Source organism: Thamnophis elegans, chromosome 1, assembly GCF_009769535.1.
Source record: "Thamnophis elegans isolate rThaEle1 chromosome 1, rThaEle1.pri, whole genome shotgun sequence".
Taxonomy (NCBI): domain Eukaryota; kingdom Metazoa; phylum Chordata; class Lepidosauria; order Squamata; family Colubridae; genus Thamnophis; species Thamnophis elegans.
Genome location: NC_045541.1, coordinates 118,367,599 through 118,393,486, shown reverse-complemented (window position 1 = coordinate 118,393,486; position 25,888 = coordinate 118,367,599). Strand labels below are relative to the sequence as shown.

Below are 25,888 nucleotides of genomic sequence, written 5' to 3'. Positions count from 1 at the left end.
TTAACAGTTTTTTTTTTACAACAGCAGCTTTTAAACTTGAATGCAAAGTAACATTTAAAAAAACACCCTAAACTATTGAATCTTAAAGCATTTCATTATTGTGCATGAAGTATTATTTTCTCAGATGACAGTTTCTAGTAATTGTTGTATGATAATATTCAAATCTTAATTACTTTGCACTTTTAAAACATGCAATTTAATGTCCCTGAATAAAGCTTTTTTTTCCCTTTTCATAAATGTTTACAGGTAGTCCTCAACTTACAACCATTATTGTAGTGACCATTCAAAGTTACAGCACTGAAAAAAATAACTTACGACCATTTTTCACACTTATGACCATTGTATCATCGCCATGGTCACATGATTAGAATTTGGACGCTTGGCAATTGGCATATATTCACAATGGTTGCAGTGTCCTGTGATCACGTGATCACCTTTTGTGAACTTTCTGACATGCAAAACAATGGGGGGAGCCAGATTCACTTAACAACTGTGCTACAGACTTCACTACAGTGATTCACTTAGTGTGGCAAAAAAGGATGTGAAATAGAGCAAAACTCACGTAACTGTCTTGCTTAGTAATTAAAATTTGGGCTCAATTGCGGTCATAAGCCAAGGATATATATTCTTATAGACTAGAGAAAGGACTATGGTAGAGTATATCTAAGGTAAGATATTGCCCTAATTCATATACCATACAAACATGGGTTTGTTTTCTTTTGGTTTAACATTTGTGAACCAGCGGATCATGGTTTATTCAAACTATGGTTAAACCATGGTATATAATAGGCATTCAGTTACAAAGTTGAGATGCAAATGAGTTAGGAATTGTTTTAGAGTAGTTAGACCAGTGGTCACCAACCAGTGGTCCATGAGAAAACTTTGATGGTCCGGAGAAAAATTATTTGCATTTTTTATATTGCACTAAATACTATTTACCTTTTAAAAAAAAATCATATTAGTGATCTGTGGAATTTAAAATTATGAATTTAGTGGTCCTTGAGGTCGGAAAGGTTGGTGACCCCTGAGTTTGACCATTATTTATTATCTGTCTAACTGGGACTTGGAGAACTGTTGTAGCCTGAAAGTTAATACGCACAAACACAACACTTATACCTGCTGTGCTTGCCCCCATGGTCCAAACAGTGCTAATTCAACATTTGGAACGTTCCAAGCTTAAATCTAAGCAACCCACTAACCAATTTTACAGATGTTCTGACTCTGCTTCTCTCTTTCTTACATATATTCACAGGTAAGTGAAGAAAACTGTAAAAGCTTTTGTCTGTTAGAGGAATTACCTAGATTCTGGAACAAGTCCTAATGCTTCAAGTGAGACTGTAGTCAAATGAAAATGTGCGAATTGTAAATTACCAAAGTAAGAATTTCATTTAGAGTCCAAGCACAAATATCGTATTAATTCCTCCCCTTCAGTTTTAGAAGAAGCTTTACTAAGGCAGCTTACAATAAAAGAATTAAGCATAAATGTGTAATAGAAATAATACTAGATAAAATTGTATCCTTTTTTCCAGTAATAGAAAGCTTAACAAATCTAACCACTTGGTTTACCAAAGTTGGTTTACCATTCCAGTTTTATCACTTCAGAGATTACTGGTGGGAGTAACATGGTGTAGAATATTGCAATGACTTGAACGTACTAGCAGAAAACCACAGAAGGACTGTTGTTCTTTGGAGCTATTCCAATAACAATCCTCTGACCAATTGGATATGCCTAACTCTGGAACTTGCCTGTCAATGTCTTTTTTCCCCCCCAGGCAGTTGCAGAGACATTGATCCGTCCCAGGGTGTTGCTCTGTGATGACAATGTGTCTTGAGTCAACTCTGGAGCTACCACTGGAGAGAACGTGTCCTTTTCACATCGGAGAAATTAGGAATTGGAATCTAACATGTCGGAGGCATTTTTGGCATGCAAAACATAATATGATAAAAAGTCCGGCAGCCAATGATCATAAAGTGAAATTACATTTCCTTTTAAAAGGTCAAATGGAATACTAGTATCAGTCTTTACTTCAGATAGAATATCACAGAGACAGATTAGTTAGCAAGTGTCTAAATAAACACATCCTTCCAAAATACTAAAGTGGGATTGGCATTTCTTTCCTGAACAATATTTTACTCTGCCCGTTTTCTTCAAATGAATCTTTCATATATTTTGTAAAAAATGATCTTTAGCAGAGTATGTTCAGGGAAATGGTTAAAACACTTCCATGCAAAATGATCCTGCAATTAATGTACAAAGGCAAATGCTGAAATCATCATAATTTTATTAACACATATCCCTGCCAGAGTGGCTGAAACTGGAGGAAAGGGACTGTTTTTGTCTGAATACTCCATTTCTGAACAACAAAAAAAAAACCTGGTTTCAAAGCAAGAATAAAAGCTGAATAAAGGAGTCTTTTAGCACTAAGTTCCAGAAAACAAACTTGACACCTATTGAAAAGTTTGTAACTGAACTCTTGTTATCAGTGTACAAATTCTAAATGGGAATTTAGTCAGGGGTGGGTTTCAAAAATTTTAGCAAGGAGTTCTCTGCCTGGTTACTAGGTGGGCGTGGACATGGCCTAGTCCTAGACCATGGCAGGGGGGCTCCTCCTGCACCATGGCAGGGGGGGGGGAGCATTTTTACCTTCCCCAGGCTCCGGAGACTTTCCTCAAGCCTCCAGGAGGCCCTCTGGAGACCAGAAAAGGGCCTGTTTCCAGTCTTCCTAGACATCCAGTAGGCCTGTTTTTCACCCTCCCCGAGCCGCTGCGCAGGCTCTGCACTTACCTGCATCCAAAACAGGCTGCATGGGGACTCCTGGAAAGAGCAGGGAGGGCTAGTGGGGCCAGCCAGGAGTGGGATTTGAGGGTTCTCTGAACTGCACAGAATTTTAGCTAGAGGTTCCCCCAAACCCCTCCGAACCCCCAGCAGCCAATCCCTGAATTTAGCTCATAAAATGCACGTTTTGTTATGGGAAATAAAGCAGTGGTCACTTTTGCAAAGGTACATTACATCATCCAACAAAGAAATAATAAAGAAATAAAAATTAAGTGGTAAGAGTGATCAGGCAGAAATTATACGTTAGGATCTCTTTAAAACGCTGTGCTTCAAAAGACTTTTGAAGAAAGCAGGTCTAGTCTATGGAAAGAAAATAAAGTGTTATTGGCTTGTAACAGGTCAGGCGGAATTTTTAAAATGCTCGTTTGTTAGAAATACTACTACCCAAAGTAAATTGGAAAAGTTGGTGGGGGAAAACAGTGAATAGAATAGAAACAATATCAATCTCATGACTGGTTTATTAGCTCAAGCTGTATTTTCAAGACCCCATGATTTAAAATGAAATCTAAGTTTTAAAAATTAAGCTATTACAGTATACTGTAAATTTCTAGGAATACCCTTATGTTTTTCAGTCTTGAATTATAAGGAAAATGTTTGGCATAATCAACAACTGAGTAGCTTATGGTCTATAGCAGGAGTGTCAAACTGGCAGCCCGCGGACTAGATGCGTCATGGGCAGGTTATGCCCACCCCAGCTCCATGAATGGGAAAAACATAACATAACATCATGTGATGGCAATGTGATGGTACAAGTTTGATACCCGTGGTCTATAGTATAGCTCTAGCTGTGCAATATTTATGATTCGTGTGCAAATATTCCTCAGCTCGCCATAAAGGAGTCCATTATTCTGAAAACTCTCTAGAAATACCACTCTGTGCCATGTTTGTATAGAGTGCACAGTTCTGACTAATCAAGATGGGATATTGTTCTGTTATGGAGAAAGAGGAAGGTTTTATTATTTGTTGTTAATTATGGATATAAATAATGAGAATAGTTTTGAAATCATATTGGTTGTTTATACATCTTAATCAAGTTACAGATTGTTGTTCAAAAGATGTTTTTTTTTAGGAAGTCCAAAGGAAAATCAATGAAAGTAACATCTTTCTTTGTCTACAGAGATTCTCAGTCATCCAGGTCATAGTTGTCCCAAAGTTTCGTTTCGTTTTATTGAGCTTGTATGCCGCCCACTCCCGAAGGACTCCGGGCGGCTTACAATAAAACAAGGGAGGGGGATAATACACAAGACAACATATTAAAATATACAACAGTCACAATTTCCGAGGGGCTGGATATTTCGAAAGCCCCCCGGCCTGCTGGAGCAGCCAGGACTTAACGGCTTTGCGGAAGGCCGGGAGGGTAGTGAGGGTCCGGATCTCCACGGGGATGCTTTTTTAAGAGGCAACTGGGCTTTCTAGTTTTTCTTTGAAGACGTTTCACTTCTGATGAGAAGCTTCTTGATTGAAGAAAAAACAGAAAGCCCAGTTGCCTCTTGAAAAAGCACCTTTGGGATAATATCTTTCTTCTTCCAATGCAAATATTCTGTAAATAGAACCCCATACATTGGACCTTGGGATCCAAGCTACAATCGCATATAGAATAAACAATGAACATACTTTTAGTGTTTTTACTTTTATTTCAATTAAAATTGTGTTGAAATTTAAATTACTTTACAGTCAATTCATGTATTAGCTTTTTTAAAGCACAACAGTATAATCAGGAAATTTTTATGGAGACTTTTTTGCTCTCTTGAAAGAGACACAAAGTAAATATCTCAATGTCAGTAATTCAATATGTCTTTTTCTATTACTATTTTCACATTAATTTCTCAGTGCGTGCAGTGGGAGGCAGTGCATTTGTAAAGTATTTCCACCCTTAATTTCACAGTTAATCAGCAAAATTAGTCACACATCCATATGTTGTTTTCCTGACATAAGGCTGCTCAAAATACACCTTATAAAGAAAAAGAACCAATGCTTTTCCAAGCACCTTTGAACAAAGGTTACCCTCCTCTGTAATTGCATCTCATTCAAGATACTTAATTACACAGGCATCTTTTGACATTTGGAACACTAATTAAAACATTATTCTCAAAGCAAAGGAGTGGATAGAATTATAAGAAAAAGTTTCCTTGCATTAATGCAAATTATGTAGACACTGTAGCCTGAAAAACATATCAAGCCTTTTCTTCCAGCTTTCAAAACTCTAAACTAATTCCACCTGACTACATCTTCTCCAATGCAGTTATTCTTTGGGGAAAGGTGGAGTCTTAACTACACACAGAAAGCAATCAGTGGGCAATATTCTGCCTACACAACAAGTGTTGAATTTAGTCATACCAAATGTTTTCTTTTAATCAAAAATATCACCCATTCATCACTGTTGACTAGATCTAGAAGTTGACACTTATAAAGAAGATAGTTTGCCAATCCAGATTCAAAGATTGATACTTTTAATTTCCTAATCTCATTGCCTTTACTGTTGTGACAGTTACTTTAGAATCCACCCTACATTAGTTTGGTTGTATGCAATGTTAAAATATTTGTAAGGCAGTCCAAAAGTATCATATAACACAAATGCTTTCACACATTTGTAAATTAATAATGTCAACAAATATGGAATCATTCAAGGTTCTAATTCAGAAGAATTCATATGGAATGTCAAAATGTGGCAAAACCAGCAAAGTATACTTTAGTGCAGTGCAAACCCATACATATTAACTCAGTGGGAAGTCTGAATGAGTCTACACATGGGTAGTAGGATATAGCACTGCAGCTATTTAATATAGGGTTTTATTTTCATTTTTTATAAATGCTTTTTAGTCTATTCTAAAAAGTACTCAAAGGCAACACTTTGGTCATTAGCTAAATTCTCACATTTGTATACTTAAAATGTAAACTGTATTTCAATGAATTAGAAAAGGAGCCACAGTTCATCCACTGTCATGATTCCCAAAGAACTAACTTGGGAATTTTTGACTGCCTTAATAAAGACAAAATGTAACTCAGAGACTGCAGAACAAAAAAAATCTATATGAAAATTTTAAAGGTGAAATCAGGAATTCTTTAGTTGTAATCTGCAGCCTGCTGCTAGCCCTGGAGTCTTTTGGCTTAAAGGCAAAGATAACCAAGATTATCTATAACCAAGGATGGTTTCTGAGGATTGAGGATTGAGTCTGTTTATCAAACCAGGCTGTAAGTCTCTGACCAACTACAACACTATTATTTTTCTCTAAATGTTTGCCTGCTACATGAGGTTTTCCCAGGCGCTTTGTCTCAGGCTATGACTGATTATTACAATGTCATATTAATTTTGATAATGAGCTTGGTTCTAAAATGGTATTAAAATAGGCAGCTGATGCTTTGACATAAAACATTTACACAACTTGCCACTCCAATAATATTCGGTGCACAAACATGTACCAGTAGACTGGTCAACTACTTACAAAAGTCAAATGTCAGGTATCTGCGTGTTCACTTTGGCTACAATCTTTAAAGCAGAAGGAACAGTTAATTAACTGCAATCACAAACCAGTCAGTTATATAAAATGATATAAAACATGGTTATACAATGAGATATAAGAAAAATAAGCATTGGAAATTATGGAAGTGACAAAGTTACATCTCAAAACTCAATTCTAACATAGAATAAAAATGCTAAATAAATGTAGAGTTATGAAAGCAAATATTAACAAAGCTAATTGACATTGGCAAGGGGTACTTCTTCTCTGCAAACAAGGCCACAGATTTCACAAAAGATTCTTCAGATCAATGTTTCTTAACCTCAGTTACTTTAAGAGGTATAGATTTCAACTCACAGAATTCCCCTGGCAGCATGTTGGCTGGGGAATTCTGAAAATACGTCTTAAAACTTCCTAGGTGGAGAAACATTGCTTTAGATGAACAGCTGAGTGATTCAATCAGAATAAAATTTCTGCATCAAACTTGCTTCTGCACATTTTGAACCTAATACTGAAATGATTTGCATGAAAAAGCAATAAAGTATAAGTATTTTTCTTTCTCCTTGGCAAAGGCAAGTTTCTTTGCCCTTAGAACATGCCACATATTTAATTTTGTAAGACTTCAAATTGAATATACTCTACACCTCGTTATAATATAAAAGAATCCAAGGTACAAAAACATGTTATGTTCCACAAGGAATTTCTCCTCCACCCAACAAAATTAGGAAATCAACAATAGCTTGCTATATAGAAGTCTGAATGGGAAATGAAGTTCGGGGAGTTTGGTCTCACATTACCAGAGTAAAATATTAACAGTGCCAGTAAATATGTGTTTTTAAAATGCCTTATGTCATATGTCTTATAAAAATATGTATATATTATACTTCTGTTTAACTTTGGGTGCTCCACTAAACAATGTCATTATTGAAGATTTGTAAGTCCACTAGCTAAGAAGCTAGCAGCATATTTTCAACACCTGGTCATATAAACATTACACTACTCTCTCTGCAAAAATTTTATAGTCTTAGCAGCATCACATTTCTTTGAAATCATTATGAAACTTGGGCTTTACGTTGTTGGTTTGGAAGCATATAGTACTTATAAGATAGGTTCTAGATATTTTTGGTTACAAACTAAAGAAACAGGGAAAACCCATTATTTTGGACTGAAATATTGTTTTTTGTTCCACATTATTTTGTAAAATTAAAAAAAGCAATATAAGGGTAATGGAATATCCATCTTTATGAGAAGGGATCAAATTCTTGCAAGTTGTCTCTGATCTCATGGTACAGAAATGTCCAACATGGCAGATGGATTAAACCTCACTGTAATAATATAGCTATCGTTATTATGAAATGATGGTTTCAAAAATATCTGCCAAAAATCAAAGCACACATAGAAAAGAGTTATGTTAGATTCTGGAAAATTGTTTGGTCTACAACAAGTGGAAACCCACTAATTAACGTAATTCCACCTCATATTCACTGATGTTATCTATGTTACACACATCTCTGACACAATTCAGCTTATTAGCTTATAGAATCTCTTCATATATATGTGGTCCCCCTCTTTTTAATTTTTTTAAATATAATTTTCTTTCCATGCTGTACACTGGATTAGACATATGATCTCCAGAATTGCAGATAGTGTACTTTCTCTGCAATCTGGGGGTGGGGGGAGGGATGCATTGGTATGTATTTTTTTAAGCCCTGCAATTGAAGCAAATTCTTCTTTTTTGTGTTGTGTTTTAACAGTGTTTAATTGTTCTTTCTAGCAGTAATGTTATTTCTTTCGAAAAATATTTAAGAACTAGAAGGAGGACCTCTCAGTCTCTGGACATGCTGCAGATGGGCGCTCTGTGCTATTCCAAGAAAGGACAGCACACCAGGCCCCATCCTTTACCCTGTCAACTAGTAAACAAACATTAATAAAGTATTTGAACATAAAAAGATTAATAGGTTTGCACTTCAACTGAATATTTTCCATTATTTGTTATGATGGATAATACCTCTAATTTCCTGAATAATAACCTAATTTAGTTTGCATTCTTACTTTTATACTATTAAACCACACCTAAATTTGCATTTTATAAGTCACATGGAACAGCATGTCACTCCCTCAACTTTTCAAATATTTGTGTCATATGCCACACATATTCTTATACATAAAACCAATAAAACATCTTAAATAATAGCAGACATAAGAATTAATATATTATTCAGCAAAGATAATCAATTTCCCGAAAAGGCCATGATCTATTGGTTCATCCCACATTAGATACAACTCAGGCAATATATTGACAATCTTTCCTGATATTTCTTTAGGTTGAAACAATAACTGAAGAAACTCAGAGCTATGATACTAGGAGAAGGGGAAAATCAAAGAATTTCCTACTTCTTTTTTCTTCAGTCAGTGGCATTCCAAACTACTTTTTTCTCTTTAAGAGCAAAATACAGTATAAGCACCCAGCAGATGTTTCAAATGACATGAATAAAGCACTTAGGAGCCCCTATAAGGAGTAGTAACAAGTGATAGGGATGCTGTATTGCTATAAATAATTCTACATGTTTTATGATGCTGTTATCAATTTTCCCAGAAATTGTTGGGAAAAAACGTATGTACTAGAGATTTCTGAATGGGTATTACTCCAAAGGCAGCATGGAAAAAATACTAATGGATTTGCCAACATTTATTCTACAAACAGGTAAAAACACAGGCGTTAATTAGGATGGTCTTATGTTGTGATAAGGGAGAGAGCTGAATTACATTTTTAAAAACTATTTTGTATTGCTGGCTACAATCTTTGAGAAAGAAGTGGTGAAATTGTAGCTTCTTTTTTGCCCCCACTGTGTGGTTTGTTTTGAAGCCTAGTGTGAGCCATAGTGAGATTATTTTTATACTGGAATTTTCTTCACTGCTTATTGTAAGATGGGAGTATTTAAGATTCCTTAATCAGCAGAAATTGCTTGCATCTCTTCCATTTCTCTGCTGCTTTCTGCATCCTGAAGAATGGGAGAGAAACATTTATGAATCAATGCTAGGAAGTAATTTATGATTAATTCTATGAGCCATGTGGTCCTGAGGATTAGATTTCTTTCTCCAGCTTCCTAGCTACATACCAGGTAGGGTTTCCCAAACTATGAATTGTATCTCCCCTGAGATGGTGCAGACAGAATTTAGAGATGGGGTGAAGAACTTTGGATTGTTGCTGAACAATGTTTCATTGTTCATTTATGCTCATATTTGGAGTTTTAGAGAAGGTGTGTACATCAAGATTACATTAAAGGGAGGTGTGATGGCTGATGGTTTAGAAACTTTTGATGTAGAAGAATCCTGAATAGCTGAATTCTATTTGTTTCTCAATCTTTTACATTATGCAAGAGAGGAAAAGCCTTGCTGTCATTGTCTGAGCACATATCTAATCTACAATTGATTAACAAATCTTTAAAAATGTACCATATCATATATGAGGAAATACTAATTCCAATAACAAATTTTATTTGTATCTACCAAATTCAGATTGTTTCTTTTTGTATTTTATGATATCAATTTCCAAAATGCACAGCAGCTTTCTTATTGGATGTTCAGTTTCTATCTTTAAAAAAAAACAAACATGTGTACAGATGTACATTAAGCAAGATAGTCCTTGCTTAATGACCGTTTGTTTAACGACCATTCAAAGTCACAACAGCTTTGGAAAGGCTGCTTCATAACTTGTAAAACACTTCTGATAATCGCAAAATCTCACACTAGCGCATGCACAGTCACATGATTGTGAACTGGGTGCTTGGCAGCTTGTTCACACTGTTGCCAAACTCCCTCCAATTGCCATTTGCAATCTTCTCTGTTGGCTTCCCCAGAAAGTCAGTGGAGAAGCCAGCAGGGAAGGTTGTAAGCTTGTGCCACCTGCCATGAGGACTCCCTCTGATTTCAGAGGGCTGGCTGAAAGAGCTTCCTGCAGATCCTCAACAGAAATACAAAGAGGCACGGAGCTTAAAATCTTTCTCTCCCAGCCTCTACAGAGCTTTCCATAGATGCAGGGAGAGAAAGACCCCAAACATTACCCACTGGGATAGCTGATCTAGATGGGAAAGACAAGAATATCTACAATAGTATTAACATACAGTAGTCTGTATATATAGATATCATATGTATGATAGGGACACGATGGCATAGTGGCTAAGACGCTGAGCTTGTTGATCAGAAAGGTCAGCAGTTCAACTGTTCGAATCCCTAGCCCTGCGTAATGGAGTGAGTTCCCTAGAGTTGGGAACCAGTAGCACATATGTGTGAGGGGAACCTTTACCTTTACCTTTACAGTAGTCTGAGAAGAGTCAGATTTTGGAAATACTGCAGAACTGATAGGCTCATTGTAAGAGGAAAAAAAAAGACTAAAATGTCACAAGCTGTTCCAAGTAAGGCAGGGAGTAATGGACAGGCTAGAACTGAAAAAGGCAATTTATAATTCATGGAAGACCATTTCAGGGATGATAAGACTTTGTAGGACTCCCTCTCTACCCACCTATGAAGACTGTCCACAAGCAGATAAATTTTGCTGACAGTGCTTTTAAGGCGGAAGTGAAAAAGCCCACTGCAGATATTCAGGAGAAATAAGAAATCTTTTCCTGAGAAATGTTTCAATTACAGCATCCCATTTGCCCTTTTTCCAGAAGAAAATTTTTTATTAGACCTGGAAGGTTTTGTTTTTCTCCCAGAGGGAGCAATAGGAAGAGAAAAGTATAATTAAAAAGGAAACATTCAGCCAAGTGGCGAATAGGGGAAGGGGCCTCCACTGACATGAAGTAATCAGGCCAAAGGGCACAGCACTTCTTCTACCGTTTCCTTTCTTTTCTTTTCCTCACCATCTCTCATCCCAGTGGACTGCTCTGTAAACCCTTAACTGTTTTCAAAAATGAATAAAAATTGCTACCTCTTTTGTGATAACTGGCAACTGTGAAGCCAGAGTCAACCAATGCGCAGCTTTAGAATTATCCCCCAGCTCCTTGTAGCACTGTAAAAGGAGGAAAAGAGAAAATCAAAACAACTGGATATTTTCCTTTTTTGCAGCTAATAAGAAATAGGTTTACTTGTTTCAAACATTAACATTGTGCAAATGGAAGAATCAGGAAAGTAGCCTTTCCTGATCATTGCTGTACAGAGCAGCTAGGCAACGCCTTTATCTAATGTACATTTACCCCAGATACCGTCCACTGAATAAAATAAAGCAGGGTTGTTCAAACTTGGCAACTTTAAAACTTGTGGACTTCAATTCCCAGAATTCCCCAGCCAGTTGGATACCCCTAAAATAAAGAATGCACAGGATAGTATATTGCCAGGTTTGTCAGAAAGAAGTTTAAATTTCCATCTTTTTTAGGGCCAGCTTTTCTTTATGAAACTTGTTGCTTCTTTACCCCTGTACTTTATTGCCCAGATTCTCAAATAATGGATCACGACCCCCTGGGAAGATGCATAGAAATTGGAATGGTGGACTGAGGGTGATCGGCCATGTTTGCTGTGTTGGCTGCACTCAATGGCACAGATAACACCACAGCTCCCTTTTGATGACATTTACCGCAACAGCTCCTGCAGCAGCCCTTAGTTCCAGCTACATGCTACCCAAGGCCATATGGGCCATATGGGACTGAGGCATTTTTGCCTAGTCTGAACTTTCCCTTCTTTTAAGGACACCTCTATCTTGGCTTCTTCCTGAGGGAGGCTTCAGGCTAGGTTTAGTCTGCAGGCCCATTTCAGGCAGCCTAAGTGTGCTGATCTCCCATCAGGAGACACGGTTCTCATGCATTCCCAGCTGGGTCACTGCCACACCAGGCTCCCACTCTGCATGGTAAATCAAGAGCTGTCTTGTCCAGACAGAGCATAAACCATGTTAGGCATTCTGCTTTATTCATAGGCTAAAACCATCAACAACTAACCATAAATAAATTCATGCAAATGATTGCTTTTAGGAGTCCCTACACTAAAAAGACTGAAAAAACCCTGTTGCATTCTCACACATGGATAAACACATTTATCATACAAATTTTTATAGAACAGAGACATTTTGAATTTCAGCTGAAGAAACAGAAGTTTTAAGAAGAGAATGATGCTTCGGCAGTGACAGACTTGTTTGGATTGTAGCTTACAAGTTACATGTAGAAAAAAAATATCAAAAGCATCTTTCAGATTTATATGTGAGTCATACTGGAATTACAAGACCAGCCTTATGACTTGAAATGTTAATATTTGGATTTATTCTTCGGAAGCTTATACCTGAGAATTTCAGAAACGTGTCTACCAAAATGTTTTTCCACACTGAAGATATTAAACTCCTATTCAAGAAACAGGTCATCCAGTTTACTTCAGTGTACTTTATTGTCATTGCACATGGTACTAATAATGATGAACTAATGGCTTGGTGATAATCCTAGTGAGGTAAGTTCATTGACTATAAGGTTGTTTGATGCATTTAAAGTGGTTGCACACCAACACATTACTAGACACACACATCACCTACCTTCGCAATATATATTCTTCCCACTTTTGAAAAACCAGGGTTTAGGTCTTCAGCCTATAAGACAAGCAAAAAGAAAATAAAGAGAGTCAAAATCATCACTAAAAATATGTTAGGCTTTCAAATACTTTAGATATACATCTCTTATGATTTAATTCCCTTTCCCTATATATAAAACACAAAGTTTGAGTAGTATAGTACCATTTCGGAAGTGGAAATCAGTAGGCTCGTTGCAGTAGAAAAGAAAGACCTTGTACATTTTCATTTGTGTCATACCAATTTTGAAGTGCCACCAAACTCTATCTGGCAAAACCATATCATTATAGAGACACAAATGAGCAACGTTATCAGCTGACGTGCAGAGAAATACATTATTTGCTAAGGACTACCAAAGAGGAATATAGAACTAGCAAATTTGCAAGTGAGTGGAGAAAACTACCATGGTAAAGACCAAACAAATGGTAAGTAGACCAGTCCTATGGAACCTCTCCAGATAAGGAGAGGATGGGAGATTACCCACATATGCACCAGATGGCTGCTTCTCATGAGGAGACTGCAGGAGCTTGAGTGCTGAGAGATGAAGAGATTAGCCATCATGCTAACAATTATGGCAGAGCCTTTTTTTTAAAGTGGTTTCTGGATTTGCTAACCTCTCTTCCTAAATACTTTTGGAAATTACAGATTTAATTATCTTAAGGCTAATAAAGATCTTCAAAATGAGTTTGAAAAGCCACCTGGTGAATTTCCCCTCATTCTAGAATAAAAGAAAAATAACCATAAGGTTAATAATTTAAAGACTTGGAAATAAATGGCAAAAAATAGATTTTGATCTAATAAAGTTATAAACAAGCTAGGGATTAGATAAATCTGGACTATTTGGATTTTCACTATAAAATTTTAGAAATAATTATATAAATAAATAGTCTTTCGTGTGAACTACAATTGTTTCATTTATTCTAAATCATCTCAGAAATTGCTCCCTAGAGGGCACTTTAAGATTCCAAGCAGAAAAGGGGGGAAAACCCAGTTTACTGTTTATTTTTGGTTAGTACTAGAATTTTAAAAAATAACCCAAAACATTATGACGTTTGAAATACTGCAGGATTTGGTTTGTTTGACCAAACCAAATAAGGCTAAAATAAGACATGTTTCTATTCATCTCCAGTAACCCTCTATAGATATTTTGCTGACACCAGGACTGAAAAGTTGATGACTTATGGATTTGCATATGAATAAGGAATAGGATATGGGAAGAAGAGATATTTGTTTGCAACCTTTCAGAGGCAGAAGTATTATTTGTTTATACTTGTTTTGATGAAGATTGGAAGTCACCTTTTAAAAATATTTATTTTTCTCATTTTCTTTTTCTTTCCTTACATATGTTATTCTTTTTTTCTGAATTTAGTCAGAAACACTTTTTCTTACAATTTGTTTTGTATGTTTTGTTTTACTATTGTAATCAATAACTAAAAGAAATATGCTACATATTGCTTGCATATTTTTCCTATGTATTACTTGCATGGTACATTCATTTAAATGTGTACAAAAATCAATGGGTTAACATTGCCAAACCCTTCAATTTTAAGATCCTCTGTGTCCTGTCTATGAAGTATAACTTCAATAATTAAACAAAAAATGCTATGGAAAAGAAAAGAAAAAAATGAAAGGAGACCTAGGATAAATAATGGGCTTTAAGAAATGAGCCTAGGAAAGCAGAGGAATGCAAAAAGATCAGCCAGAAAAACATTTCAAGCAATAAACAACAGAAAAGAAAAGGAAACTCAGATATAAAGAAGAGCAATAACCATAACAGAGGCCCTTGTTGTCTACACAGAATGAATATATAAGACTCTAAAGACATTTGAAAGTAAATAAGGAGTGATACAGCAACCAATGCAGCAAATTACAATCAGCTAAATTTTGGCAATGTCATTAAAAAAGAAAGAATGAAGATCTAGATAAAATGTAAATATGAATCTATTCAATCCACAGATTAACTAATTTACAGTATCATTTGCATTATCTACAACACCTACAGTTTAAGAGCTTTGACTGAATTAGTCTGAGTACCTTGAAAATAAAAAATAAGAGATAGAACAAATATTACAAAAGTTGACTTTTCTAAGCCTTTCACTAGGCCTTACTGAGTACTAGAACAAAATATTTCAACTGGTCAATACATCATAATGTGAAATACCGAAAGTTAAAGTTATGCACATCCGAATCAAGTTATTTACGCACAGAGCAGCATCATGCCTTATCTTACCTTTGTTCACATATGCCTGGCACTCACTTATAATGAGTCAATGATTGTCACTGGCGTAGAATGACAAAGTCCAACTTTAGTACCTTTTACTTAACGCTTCTGCAAGACTATTGTAACTAATCAGTTTGAGTTTTGTTCAGTCTAAATACCTTTAAGAAGTTTTCCAGTGCATCTTGGACAGTGGCTAAGGGAGGTTCTTCATATAAAGCAGAAGCAGTTTTCCTTTCCAGCCATCCCAAATGAGCAACCTACAGAAAAACAATTAAGTAAATTTCATAAAGCTTGGCAAGCAACCTGGTTCACTTTTATTTAGCAGAGGGTTCCTCATGAAATCAAGGAACACGATTTGCATATTTTTTTATCCTCAAAAAATTCTAACAGTGATGGCAAGTTTGTTTGGAAGTATGCCAGCATATTTAACAAAGTGTTCAAAGAATTTCTTTAAGCCATATATTTCTTTAAATGCACAGAGGTAGAGACCTATGTCTCAACATTTAACAAGAATTGCCACATGTGTAAGAATGGATTGGATCACTACTTCCTCCTGCTAACAATCTTTTGTTCAAGAGGTTAAATATCAAGACTACCCTTCCTTCTCTAACATATTATATAGCAAATATGTGGGCAATATATGCTCCTTTTAATCAAAGTTAAAGTAACACTGAAATTTTGCTTTTTATATGCATGTCCAGAACTGCAAATGACAGTAGTGGTTTTCATGTTTTTGTTCCTTTGAACAATATAAAGAAGATGACATGCTTTTATGTAATAAATGCCATATTTATATGCAATAAAAGGGCAGAAGAAAAATGCATGTAAAGGTTTTTACAAATACACTGCATGCAAAAGCCTTGGAGTTCTCTGTAAGATCCTAATCATATCCATATGTTCTCAAAAGACAGGAGGTGATTGTTTTTATGGAGCAAAAGCATGAGAAAAGTAAAAGCATAAAGCCATAAAGAGTATTTTTTTAAAAATTAAACGATCAAAATATTGAAGCTTGAAACTGTCTAGGATTTTTGCTTTCTCATTGCTTGAAAGACATGCTTTCATCAAATATTGCTTTACTCTTTTTGAATTTAATTAGCAAAAAAGAGAGAGAAAATAGTAATCAATCATCAGAAATATTGCTAATTCAGAATGCACAAGAAATACAAAGGAATAAAAAGTACTACAAACCATCCAGTGGCAAAAAAAACCCCACACCATCCTACTTTCACAAACATTTTTGTAATTCTTAAACACTGCAAATAAAAATTACTAAAATGTTTTTCGGAAGTGGCTGCTTATGGCCTACATCAATTTCAACACACACAATATAAAAAATTTACTATACCATATATACAATTCATATAAAGTAAATATTGGTCGAAAACAGCAATCAAGATGAGTAGAAATAGTGCGTCCTTTTCATTATATATCTCACCGTCATCTGACACATTTGATTTTTATCTGCTTGTAAAATTAATATTGCATTTGGGTAATACATTTATTTGCATATAACTATATTTCACTCATATTTATGTAGATTTGTGCTTTGTTCAGAATATGCATTTCGCTCTTAAACTTGTTTAATCAGCAAACTTTAAATCATTTATCATTACTGAATGAAGCATGTATTTGCCAGGAATTAATATTTTATTTAAATTTTTTAAGTGATTTAGATGTTTTTTGAACCCTGAACATTGACAGATTATGAGACAAGTGTGTGTTAATGTGTTACCATTAGGAAGCATTGAACATTCATACTTGCACATTGCAAAGGCTGCAATTTAACTTTTCTTCAACTGTTTGCTATAATGCATCACTTTAGTGTTGCATCACATAGCCAATAAAGAGCCGAGGTGGTGCAGTGGTTAAATGCAGCACTGCAGGCTACTTCAGCTGACTGCAGTTCTGCAGTTCGGCTGTTCAAATCTCACCGGCTCAGGGTTGACTCAGCCTTCCATCCTTCCGAGGTGGGTAAAATGAGGACCCAGATTGTTGTTGGGGGCAATATGCTGACTCTGTAAACCGCTTAGAGAGGGCTGAAAGCCCTATGAAGCAGTATATAAATCTAACTGCTATTGCTAACTGCTAATTACAAGACAAAGAATATTTTTTAAAAAAGACCCTACATGATGGTTTTTCCTTGATATGCCAAAACTAGATTGCATAGTTTGTGACATTGATGCACTATTGCAGCAGAACTACCCATATCTATAACATGGCAAATTCAAATGATTGAACCCTCAATGAAACTGAGCACTTCTGTGACAATTCTATCAGTAGCTAACCATTGATTACCAATTCCAGACATTTAAATACAAAACTTCCCTAAGGCATTCAATCTTTTATTTTCTGCATATAGGCAAAATTATTTAGTATGATGCTCCGGATTAAAAAAACAAAAAACCATACAGATGAAAACCTACCTGGTAACACCACCGACCTAAGAGATAATAAGAAATGGGATCTTCTGGTTTCAGAGCAATGGCTTTATCAATATGTTTCTAAAGAAAAAGCAAAACAAAACCACACAGGCAAAAGAGTTGTTTCATTTGCAATAAATTGGGAAATAACATTCAAAAGCTGGAATTCATTACAAGCATTCAAGAATTTCAAGCAGAAGTAGCTATTAAATTAAAGCAATAGTTCTAGAAAATATAGTACTACAGCACTTGCTAATGCCCTCGTCTACACTGAAGATGAAATTCAAACATTTTTCTCAAATTGTATTTTATAATCCCTTAGAGAAAAGAAGGTATTTTCAGACTTCCAGGGAAGAAATAGTGGACTGAAGAAGGCTCCATGAATAGTAGGGCTTAAGGCTGTCAGAATGAAGAGTTGTCAAGTAGACTGGCTCTTTCTTCAATAATTTCTTTCCAAACAAAGAGTGCTCCAGATAGCCCATGCTATTGCCTTGTCCATAGTTATCTGATTCACACATATATAACTTTCACATATGTGCATTTGGGGCAAGACAAGAACAGGTGGAATGGATGTCAGAGTTTTTTTGATGTAAAATATTGACAAAATCATCACATACATTAATTTTTCAAGTGAAGCATGATTATAATCAATCAGTAATATTTGCAACTCATTCATATTCCACTATTGGAGTCTTTCCTACAACTCCCCCCCACCCCACAAGCTTCGGTCAAGATGTACCCTCACTTTCTTCCCTGCAGAAAAAAGCCCCTTGAATTATGGAGTAAAAAAAAAATCTTTTGAATATAAAAAAGGTGGTCCTACCTACCTTAAAGACATGACCAGCTTGAATGCGCTTTTGTATACTTTCATGTTCTGAACACTGACCACACAGAATAGCATACCTAGAAATTACAACAAACTTCATCATTAGCATAGTTATGGTTTTGTATTTATTTTTTCTGGTACAGAGATGAAGTACTTAATCTAAACCTAATATCCTCTCTTCAGAAATAGAGACATCCTATTGTTTTGATAGATGGACACCAGTCACTAAAATGTAAGGTTACTACAATTTAGTAAAAAGAATATAACAGAAAATTGGTAGTAGTAGTAGTTACATTACATACAACCTTCCATGTTTGTTTGTTTATTTGTTGAATTTTTATGCTGCCCATCTCCCTTGTAAAGTGACTCTGGATAGCTTACATGTTATAAAACAAATAGAAAAAAATAATTAAAATTCTAAAACATTAAAACTATCCAGATTATGATTTTAAAAACTATACTGAAACCAGAATTGGGGTTGGGGATGAGGTCTTCTTAACCCGTCAACTATCTCCATTGGTGAGCGCCCTTCTCAGGACCCCCAGGCAACTGGCAAAGCTACATTTTAATGCCCTTCTGGAATGATTTTTATTATCACAATTTCTTTTATATGAAGGAAAATAATCTCCACCAGTAGTAGATGTTGTACAAACATTGACCAATGTAATAAAGAAAATATAAATAAGTCTGATGTCTGAAGGTAAAGTGACAATTGGTTTATCAAGGTAAGTCAATCACACTAAGTTCAAAGTTTTAAGGCTCTTAAAGATAAAGTTCACAAATACAAAGTGTTATTCTTAGTCGGCCGAAGGCAAAAAAAGCTTATCTCAGATGCCACAATAACTCACACATTCCAGATAATTATTGAGTCCTGGCTATTTCCAAGAGACCTCTGGAGATTAAAAAAAAACTAAAACAAGCTCTGTGGCAGTGGTGGCATTGTTATTTTACTGCTTTGTGATTTATTTAATTGTATTGTTAGCTATACTGTCTTATGAACTTATCTATACATGTCTTAGCATTCTGGAATATGGTGCTTTACTAATAATAAATACATAACTAACTAAATAAGAAGAATTGAACAGTTTAAAAGGGTAAGGAAGGTGAAACTGACAAAACTACACAAGAATTGTTAGCTAGACAAAGGAGTGTGTGTAAAACATTATTGAAATCCTGGAAAAAAGGTAGAAGTATAAGAAAGAGGAAGATGAAGCACAATTAGACTTGGCAAAAGTCTATTACTAAAGCCACTCAAAATGTAGTTGTGGTCTTCTTATGGAGCTGTTTCCTATTGAACTATTTTCTGGTGTGATCTACCTAGTGTGGCTGTCAACATTGCTTCAGTAGTGGCAGTTTTGTGAAATATTTTCTACCTCAAAGCTACAATCTTACATGTATTCAGGAGTAAGCCCCGTGAAACCCACTCAGGTTCAAGCATAGGATCAGGCTGCGGCTCACTTTTTCTTTCTTTTTCTATTCCTGTTTGAGATACCAGGCCAAGCCAGGCAATCAGGAAGTGTCAAACAAAAGTAACACCCATACTCTGCATAGCAACAGCAAGGCATATCTGGGACAACAAAATGAATCAGCCTCTTGGGCTAACAAAGTCAATACCACACATACTCCCACTGGTTCAGATAAAATTTCACTTCTTGGGAAATAAACTGGAAAGATATTTAAAGTTTCATTCGTCTTGTCTTTCTTTCCTCCCCTACTGCTATCCCACAGCGTAAGACTGATGGTTCAGATCTTGGAGCAATGCCGTGGGTCTCCAAAGTGAACAGATTCTCATGAACTTTGGCCAGCTGAAAAAACAGAATCAGTCACCTAGGACTGTAAGGAGATACACAGTCTTGTCTAGATCAGACCTCATGGTGAACTATATATCTTGCTTGTTTATTTTTTTTACAAAACAGAATATTTACATCCCATTCTTTTAGCCAACAGGTGGCTGGCTAACCACCTAGAAGTATTTAAAATAAAGCAAAATGTTAAATTGCAAAATAAAATTATAGAAGTTTTTATTATAGCAAGACTATTCAAATGCAGAATTAGCAACCCTCAAATCAGGTTTTTGGCAGTTAAAGCAACACAATGCAACATAGAAGGCCATGAATAAATATAACTGATCTTATCTGGCTACTTCTTAGCCAAAAATATATTCATCGTGAGGATATTCCAAATTTAATTGAACGATTTTTAGTCTGTATTTTTATTCATTACCCATCTGAACAGCTCTCAAAATGCACAAAATACTTTTCCAATGTGTGCTGAGTACTATAAATCATTCTCTGGAGTAACTGGCTCAGTATACAGAGAAACCAAATTGGCTTTTATGACACTTTTGGATTAAAAGTCACAATTTATACAATTTTGTGGTCTCCTCCTTTTTTTGTTCCCATATTTAATATTCTATTTTTTAATTTTTCCCAGAAAAAATAGTGCTTGAAGAATCAACAATTGAAAGCTATGGAAGATACACCCTGAGAACTTTTCCATTTGTGATTCAGCCAGATTTCCAGAGTTAGAATAATAATAATAATTTGTTTTCATTCATGTCTAAAATTTGTTAATGTTCGATTTCAGACTGTTAACCATTTTGAGAGCCCCCAGGGTAGAAAGGTAGTTTATAAACTGGGTTTCAGCAAGAGATTCTTGTTTGGAACATAAAGAGAACACTGGCTTTAAATAAGTCTGGATTTTAATAGGAAAGCCAGTGCTGAGGAATAGGGAGGAGCAGGCTGACTTATCACTTGCTTCAGAAGATTGGAGCTTTACACCCAAAACAGACCACAGAATGGCCGAAACAATGAAACTGCAACATCTTTTAGAGAAGGCTTATATATTTTACATTTTTTTCATAGTACATCACAGTAGGCGTTTGATAGTTGAAAATCAACAATGGCACAAAGTCTGAAAAATCTCAGCAGAACAACCCAATATAAAAATGACACAGATAAAATAAAACAGCAGTGAATAGAAGAAGCCATTGGGGGGGAAAAGTCACCAAAGTTTTCAGTCCATTTACTTTGTTATGTGATTTTTCTTCTCTCTCCCTCTATGACATTTCCTATGCAGGAACCAACAGATATCTATAGTCTGGAGGTTTTATCAGAATCATGAAATATGTGTTGTGATGCAAGCACTATCTTTTCTTCTCTCACACTTTTCATCACCCACATTTCATCATCACATTTAATTGTTTTGCCATGGAGCCAGTCACTTTTTAATGAAGTGGACATTATAAAATGGAGTGACAAACTACAGGTGAATGGGAAACATGATTTTCCAACCTCCTTGTTTGCGTAGATGTGTTAAGGACAGTAATTCCTAAGCACTTAAAAGGGCACCAGAACCAACACCCAATTCCAACATGGAACCCAAAATGACATCCTGACTAAGAGTATAGGAAAGTGTTGTGGCCCAGCAGGAGCCGTTGGAGCTTCCACCAGACTCCGACAGCGAGGGACCCTATGAGTCGGCTCTGGAGGATGTGGAGGACCCTGGTCAGGGTTCCGACTCTGAGCATGGCGCAGAGAGGCTGGTTGGCCACCAGGAGGCACCTGAGCATTGGACCATTGGGGAGGAGACAAGGGAGAGTGATCCGGACACCAGCAGTGAGTTGTTCCTGGATGCCCAGCACCGAAGAGCTAATAGGCATCAGGAACAGTTGTGCACTTATAGGAGGTAATTGCACTCAGCTGGTAGTCATTAGGCTCCTCTCCAGACTATAAAAGGACTGCTTGTGCACACGCCCCTCTTGCAGAAGTCAATGCAGGAACTAATGTTGGAGAACATTATTGTGAGCTTGGCAGGCTGGATTGCTGCCACGGCTTATCTGTGCTGGATTGCTGCCCAAGCTCGTCTGTGTCGGTTTGCTGCCAAGGACCTGTCTGTCTAATTAAATGCCATAACTTATCTTTGGCTCGGTTGTGCTGGTGTGGGACGAGGGGGGTCAGAACAGGAAACCATAGGCAGAAGACCCTGTTCAAGGTCCTGGGAACAGGTGTGTCCTTACCCATCCTTCTAGTGAATTGAATATGACTAAAAAAAGTAGGAAGAGTATTGCAAATGAATGATCGGCTATGGAAAAAGTATTGGTTTTGTTTCTGGAATCATTGTCTGAGTTACCTAGATGATGGAGCCCTAGGATGCTATTTGCACTTCAGTAAGATTGTCAAAATCTCCCCATAGGTAAAGTATCATCAGCTTAAACAGAAAGGCTTCTGTCTATATATTAAAGTTCCGATTATGAAAAACAAACAAGATGATTTTGAAATATGTCAATAGTAATAAATAAAAACTGGTAGCAGTTTTGGGGATTATCGCCAGGATCAATATCATCATAATCATCTACTAAACCTACAGGCTGCCTTTCCCAGCAACTCTGAGCATTTACAGTTGTTAAAATATTTAAGAAAAAGGTTAATATATTTTAAATTCAAATTCACAAAAATATAAGGATATTATTTAGAAGCAATTCAGTCCTGGGAGGCTTAAAGTGCTTCAGTGTTTCTAAATAAACATCTCTATTCTTCTAAAGCAATACCTCCCCATACCAGAACTCCATTTAGCCTGAAGGCCAGCTCAGTCTTTTTGTACTGCAGACAGCTTTGTAAGCTTTCAGTAAATAGTTTGAAAATAACATGAATAACCTGATGTTGTTACATCTGCATCTTCTTCTCTCAAGAGATTACTAAAATCCCATAATGTTCTAGCTGAACTTCCAGCTCTTCTTAAAACATCAATTTTCTAAGCCAAAGCAAATATGCAATCTCCCATCTTGGTTTTTAAATCATAGTAAGTTTTTAAGGAATGCAAAGGCTACAGACTTCCTAACATAGAAAGGGAATTCATTTTTTTCCCTCTTGCTAGCTTTGAGAATTTACATATTGACAATTCAGCAAATTAGGCAACTGCTATGTATTTCAAAGTTGTCCCAAAGTTTTGACCCCTTTTGCATGTTTTTCTTTCAGCTACCAGACTTGTTTGAAGACACATTTCTCATGTGTTACACTGCACAAAAGGAACATTGCATTTAGAACTAATATCTGGAACAGGTAATTCTTGTTTACTGACAATTGGGATCAGCATTTTCTATCACTAAATGACCTGGTTTAATTTTTCTTCACCTTTCCTTTGCCCCACTCCTCTGCCCTTTGGAAAGCTCACTCGAATACTGGGATAATCAGTAAGAAGTGAATTAATGTACTAATATTACATTCATTGGAAAGGAATGAATTACAACAGAATAAGCAGGCACACAATGGGGAATACTAAAGTAAGGTGTGGCTCCCAATCAGGGGTAAAATGCTACCGGTTCAGATTGGTTCACCCAAACCAGTAGTAAAAAAATGCTACCGGTACAGGCAAATTTCCTGCTTTCTAGCTAATCTAAATCACGTGGCACAGTGGTTCTCCCCCCCCCCCCCCGCTGTTCTACTTACCTTTCCAAGCGTGCTTGGAAGCAGGCTCCGCCTACCCGCCCAGATGTCATCACAACCGCTTTTGACGCTCTGCACATGTGCACGCTCACGTTTGAGAACTGGTAGCGAAGGTAAGTAGATTTCACCCCTGCTTCCAACCCAAAGATGCAAATAGAGATCATGCAATTCTGGGGCTTACAGTTGGTTGCCAAGTGCTCAGATTGTATTCACATGATTGTGAGGATGCTGGGATGACCAGAACTGAGGACTGAATCACCATCGTAATTTCAAAGGGTCATTGATTGAACGCTTATAGGTAGAGGACTATCAATAATAATAATCAGGATTATCAGTGAACTCAGAGACTCTTCTGCCAAATGAACATTCACTGGAATAGGGTAATTTCATCTTGCATAATTTAGAATACAATAACTCTTGATCTGGGCTGCATTCCAGTTAAAGAGATTTTTTTCTAAATAGCTTTTCTCTTCCCTTATCTATATAAAGTAAATAATTACATACCATTGGTGACACTCAGCGTTTTGATCTCCTAACTGCAGAGCCTCTTCGGCCTCTTCTTTGCCTGCAATATAACCCAATTTTTAATTTTTTTTCAAAGGGAGGTTTAACATTGTATAAAATTTTACATATTTATTGCCTAATGCTGGGGGAATCATATAAAATGCCTAAAAATGTGTATGTTTTGCAGCGTGCTACGATGGGAAGTACTATCTACCTTATAAGGATTTAGCTATCATTATAGTTGTCAAAGCCACAAGAATCCTGCTGCTTTCTAGTGAAGTCAAATTCTTTGGTTTCAAACTTCACTTTTAACATGTATAAAACCATCAAGAGAAAATATTCAATGTAGGCAAAATTCAGCCTGCAGAAGAGCTGGGATTTTGATTTAAGTACAATATATTCACAATTTCTATTATGAGAAACAATTGGCCAATTAATGGAGACACCATAAGAAGCAAAGGAAGCTGGACGGCTATGAGATAATCGTATGTTCAGAAATCTGAAAAGCTGCATACAGATTGGCCAAGAATCAGAAATGTGATACAATATATTTGAGCAAAGATAACTGTAGCATTATGAAGCAATAATGTTTTCTGCTTATCCAAACTCTTTTCAATCTACCTGTTTTTAATGTAATCTATTGTTTGTATAAGTACATGAATACAATTCAGTAAACTCTTATTTCCAGATTAGGTGAATAACTGTCTGGTTGAATTTAACTGGTAAAAAAAAATCCACTAAAGCAGTGTTTTTCAACCTTTTTTGTGCAAAGGCACACTTTTTTCATGAAAAAAAATCACGAGGCACACCACCATTAGAAAATGTTAAAAAAAATTAACTCTGTGCCTATATTGACTATATATAAAGTGTTTTTCCCACGGCACACCTTACACTATGTCACGGCACACTAGTGTGCCACGGCACAGTGGTTGAAAAACACTGCACTAAAGTTTCTTCTTACCATCACAAGCATATGATTTCTTCTCCTCTGTGTCTTCTGTGATTTCGTATATATCACTGTAAGCTCGGGCCAGACGCCAAAGGAAATCCTGCTTGTCACCATACTGTAGACAGAATGAATAACAGTTTATATCTTCGCATTTCATTTTTTCTAGATTAAGGTAAATGGCACTTATACCATATAGCACATTGTTTCAGGGCTAAATTATAAATGCTTTGCGAAGATTTGTATTAAAAGGTAGACTTTGTAAAAATTAATATTTAAAAAAAAAACTCTTCCACTTGTTTGAAGTACAAAAACATGCTGGGTTTTTTTTTTACATCAAATAAAAGAAAAAAGTAGAATTATTCCAGTTTCTGAGTGAGGACTGGCTTTCTGGATAAGGAATGATGGCGGTTGAAACTCCCTGTTAGCAGTTCCGCCAACGAGAATAGCACTGTGGTGAAATTGCCAATCAGGAGCCAGGTTCTGGCTGATGAAAATCTCTCCAAAGAGAAGGAGAGAACTGTTCCTCATGAGGCAATCACAGGAATTTAATTCCTTGTGGCCAAACACTAATTGAGCAGGTTGAGAGAGGAGGGAACTACAAAGTGCCCTTAAGCTCTGTGAGGCCTTAATAGATATCTGACAAGCAGACGTCCTGTTTTCTTAAACATCTTAATAATTACTTTACA

At 36.2% G+C, this 25,888-nt stretch overlaps 1 protein-coding gene across 2 annotated transcripts in view; it reads right to left on the bottom strand.

Annotated features, from left to right (window-relative positions):
• Positions 1-4,660: 4,660 nt before the first annotated feature.
• RMDN3 (regulator of microtubule dynamics 3) overlaps positions 4,661-25,888 on the bottom strand; it is a 31,100-nt gene continuing 9,872 nt past the window's right edge. For both annotated transcript variants that reach the window (XM_032229545.1, XM_032229554.1), the window contains exons 6-13: positions 25,215-25,317; positions 24,254-24,314; positions 18,307-18,382; positions 17,483-17,560; positions 15,218-15,316; positions 12,806-12,859; positions 11,225-11,305; positions 4,661-9,296 (exon numbers count right to left, since the gene is read on the bottom strand). In XM_032229545.1, coding sequence (XP_032085436.1) covers positions 9,243-9,296; positions 11,225-11,305; positions 12,806-12,859; positions 15,218-15,316; positions 17,483-17,560; positions 18,307-18,382; positions 24,254-24,314; positions 25,215-25,317 — 606 coding nt within the window. In that variant the 3' untranslated portion in view covers positions 4,661-9,242. The remainder of the gene's footprint in view (positions 9,297-11,224; positions 11,306-12,805; positions 12,860-15,217; positions 15,317-17,482; positions 17,561-18,306; positions 18,383-24,253; positions 24,315-25,214; positions 25,318-25,888) is intronic.